This window comes from Austrofundulus limnaeus, unplaced genomic scaffold (genome assembly GCF_001266775.1).
Source record: "Austrofundulus limnaeus strain Quisiro unplaced genomic scaffold, Austrofundulus_limnaeus-1.0 Scaffold243, whole genome shotgun sequence".
Classification (NCBI taxonomy): domain Eukaryota; kingdom Metazoa; phylum Chordata; class Actinopteri; order Cyprinodontiformes; family Rivulidae; genus Austrofundulus; species Austrofundulus limnaeus.
In genome coordinates this window covers 2,929-7,156 of record NW_013952645.1, presented here as the reverse complement: position 1 = coordinate 7,156, position 4,228 = coordinate 2,929, and the positions used below count along the sequence as shown (strand labels likewise).

Here is a 4,228-nt window from a genome sequence, read left to right as displayed (position 1 = left end):
TGTTTTGTACTCATATTTCAATTCATGATTGAAATAAATAAACTAAACAAACTAAACTAAACTAAACTAAACTGTATGGTACACTGGGACCACAGGCAGAGAAACACAGAGACTACAGAGCATTGTGCGCACTGCCGAGATGGTGATCAGCTGCAACCTGTAGAGGAGCTGTACTCCTCCAGAACTCTAGGTTGCACAGGCAGAATCACGGCAGCCCTTCTCACCCCAATCATAACATTTTTCATCTCCTCCCCTCAGGCAAAATACTACGGTCCATTCGGAAAAGAACCTCCTGCCACAAGAACAGTTTTATCCCATCAGCCATTAGATTAATGAACAACGATTAATTGGCTCTGGCACATCACTGCCAGTCGCGCTTGTATTTTTTATCTTCATATTTCTTCTTATTAAATTCTTGAATTGTTTTCCTTTGAACCACTTAGATTCATGTAGTTCACTTTCAATTAATTTCAATTCAGTTGATTTTTATAGTGCCAAGTCACAACATACATTGTCTCAGGGCACTGTACATGAAAAAAGAACAATCTAAAGAAGAAACTGGCAGATTGTGTTGAATCACTTCATCACATTCTCCCATCCTGAGCAAACAGTAGAGAGGAATAACTCCCTGCTAATCAGGAAGAAACCCTACCAGCAGAAACATGCTTTCCTCAGCAGAATCTTTCACTCCTTGCATATGCGCATCATTACACCAGGGCAAATTCCTAGTCTTTAACTTGCTGACACTAGCCGTGTTTCCATCAACGTTTCTTAATGCGCATTTTGGAGTATCACATCAGAAAAGGTGAATGGAAACGGTTTGATTTGAGAAAACGTATTCTGATTCGCATAAAAGCTGATCCCCTCGCTTGAGGTGGTTTTAGGGTTTTTCGAAAAACACTTAATGCGCAAAAGGACAGATGGAAACACTTTTGCCGAATGAGTTGTGACGTAGCGAACATTTACCTCACGTAACTGATCAGCTGTTCCCCGGTACCGGTACCAGTTTCGAGTCGGCTGCAGCCACGACTGGCAGCAAAACCCTCCTCCCACTGTTTGCGTCTTCTCAGTAATCCCGTAACATGAAGAAAATTGAATTTCTTTCACTACGTCTCCAGACAGCAGTAACATTGCCAAAACTAGTTGATAACAGAATAATTACAAATTTCCTGATAGTAGCAACATGTTCCTGATAACTTCTTTCCATTATCCTGAGATGTGTGGACCCTGCCAGTTTAGCGACTGTTACTTCATGTTTACTACGCACATGTGAATGGCATAATTGATTCGCTTCAAGCCAGTTGATGGAAACACGTCTGATTTGCATTTCTTCATTTTTTCCTTTTTGCGAAATTATTAAAATTTGCTCAAAATTTGAATTAAAATTGGATGGAAACATGGCTACTGGCAATAAAGTGTTTCTGATTCTGATAAGATTGACTTTATCTGCAACACTTCAGACTGAAAAAGTCTCTGGATAAAAGACAGAAGGTACAGAGGACCTGACTCAACCTTGTTATAAGGAATCTATAAGTTCCTCTGCTGTGAAACCCACAGTAATAAATTTAGAAACATCTGACTGTATCTGTACTTACACAGCTTTTCTGGAGACTTTGACCACTGGCAGCAGCCTCTTAATAACCCTCTGGTCAGTAGAATATTCCTTTGGGTCAAAATGATCCAGAACTTTTTCTGATGACATTAAGATGAAGGCCAGAGCTGACCAGTGAGCAGGAGACAGTTTATCTGTGGAGAGACATCCTGTCCTCAGAGACTGTTGGATGTCCTCCACTAGAGACGCATCATTCAGTTCATTCAGACAGTGGAACAGATTGATGCTTTTCTCTGCAGACAGATTCTCACTGATCTTCATCTTGATGTGCTGGACTGTTTCCTGGTTGGTCTGTGAGCTACTTGTCTGTGCCAGCAGGCCTCGTAGGAGAGTCTGATTGGTCTGCAGAGAAAGACCCAGGAGAAACCGGAGGAACAAGTCCAGGTGTCCATTTGGACTCTTTAAGGCCTGGTCCACTGCACTCTGATGGACATACTTTAGTTTTACTTTCTTAAAAAGTTTAGACTTCTTGGAGTTGGTTTGATGTTTGTCCATCAGGTTGAGTCCATGTTTGCTGAAGGTCAGGTGGACATGAAGAGCAGCCAGAAACTCCTGAACACTCAGATGGACGAAGCAGAACACATGGTCCTGGTAGAGTCCTCTCTCCTCTTGAAAGATCTGGGTGAACACTCCTGAGTACACTGAGGCTGCTCTGATATCGATGCCACACTCTGTCAGGTCTGACTCATAGAAGATCAGGTTTCCTTTCTGCAGCTGATCAAAAGCCAGTTTTCCCAGAGACTCAATCATCTCCTTGGTCTCTGAACTCCACTCTGGATCTGTCTCAGCTCCTCCATCATACTTGACCTTCTTGACTTTGGTGTGAACCAGCAGGAAGTGGATGTACATCTCAGTCAGGGTGCTGGGCAGCTCTCCTCCCTCTCTGCTCTTCAACACATGGTCCAGAACTGTAGCAGTGATCCAGCAGAAGACTGGGATGTGGCACATGATGTGGAGGCTTCGTGAGGTCTTGATGTGGGAGATGATCCTGCTAGCCTGCTCCTCATCTCCGAACCTCTTCCTGAAGTACTCCTCTTTCTGTGGGTCAGTGAAGCCTCTGACCTCTGTCACCATGTGGACACAGTCAGCAGGGATCTGATTGGCTGCTGCAGGACGAGTGGTTATCCAGAGATGAGCAGAGGGAAACAGGTTCCCCCTGATGAGGTTTGTCAGCAGAACATCTACTGAGGTGGACTCTGTGACATCAGTCAGGACCTGGTTCCTGTGGAAGTCCAGAGGAAGTCGACTCTCATCCAGACCATCAAAGATGAAGAGCAGCTGGAAMTCWTCAAAGCTGCACATTTCTTTGGTTTCAGAGAAGAAGTGATGAAGAAGTTCCACCAAGCTGAACTTTGTCTCTTTCAGCACATTCAGCTCTCTGAAGGTGAATGGAAACAGGAAGTGGATGACCTGGTTGGTTCTGTCTTCAGCCCAGTCCAGAGTGAACTTCTGTGTTAAGACTGTTTTCCCAATGCCAGCTACTCCCTTTGTCAGGACTGTTCTGATTGGTTGATGTCTTCCAGGTGGGAGTTTAAAGATGTCTTCTTGTCTGATGGTTGTTTCTGGTCTGTGTGTTTTCCTGGATGCCGTTTCAATCTGTCTGACCTCATGTTGATCATTGACCTCTGCAGTCCCTCCCTCTGTGATGTAGAGCTCTGTGTAGATCTGATTCAGAAGGGTTGGGTTTCCTGCCTTAGAGATGCCCTCAAACACACACTGGGACCTCTGCTTCAGACGAGATTTAAGGTTAGAAACTGCAGCTTGTCCTGAATGAAGACAAAGAAATGAGATAAATCATAAAGTTATTTCTCTGTATCTGTTASTGATTTTCTCCTTCATGTCTCCATCAGGTCAGATGTTMGTATAAATCCTCTTACTCCTCAGCAGACGCTCAGCCAGCTCCTCCTGCTTCATGCTCCTCAGGATGTAAACTGTGATCTTCATCAAAGCCTCTCTGCTCCTCTTCCTCTGCTCTTCATCCTCACCCTCCAAATCATCCTCATCCTCCCTCTGACTCCTTAAGCATTCTGGGTAATCTGGACTCAGAACCTTCTGGACCTTCTTCAGCTCCTTCTTTACAAAAGAGATGATTTTGTCCTCCAGCAGCTGGAACAGAAAAATAACTGAATGTGACATCAGGTTCATAATGGACACACAATCCACTGATCTACTTGTTGGACAGACTGTCTACTGGTCTACATGTAGGACAGACAGTGCACTGGTCTACATGTTGGACAGACAGAAATTCCACTGTTCTACATGTTGGATAGATAGTTTACTTGTCTGCATGTTGGACATACAGTCTACTGGTCTTCATGTTGGAAAGAGAGTCATCTGGGGCCTCATGTACAAAGACTTGCATGGATTTCTTTTTGAAACCTGACATATGGTCAAATCCAGAAAACGGCGTACGCACAAAAAATCCAGATGTATCAAACTGTGCGTACACCTGAATCCACGCACATTGCTTTTGTACATCACAATTAACGTGGAACTGAGCGCAAGTAAGACACTTCCCCTGACACGCCTTCACTAACATATGTTAAACAGATGTAAATTACTTCCTGCATGTGTGAAGGACACGTTTGTTTGATCCCTGCGTGATCACAAATGATT

The 4,228-nt window shown here is 43.9% G+C and overlaps 1 protein-coding gene across 1 annotated transcript in view; it reads right to left on the bottom strand.

Annotated features, from left to right (window-relative positions):
* The window catches only part of LOC106525819 (protein NLRC3), an 11,476-nt gene extending 7,763 nt beyond the window's left edge, over positions 1-3,713 (bottom strand). The window contains exons 1-2 of the mRNA XM_014020162.1: positions 3,490-3,713; positions 1,596-3,378 (exon numbers count right to left, since the gene is read on the bottom strand). Of these exons, the coding sequence (XP_013875616.1) occupies positions 1,596-3,378; positions 3,490-3,556 (1,850 nt within the window). The 5' untranslated portion in view covers positions 3,557-3,713. The remainder of the gene's footprint in view (positions 1-1,595; positions 3,379-3,489) is intronic.
* Positions 3,714-4,228: the final 515 nt, after the last annotated feature.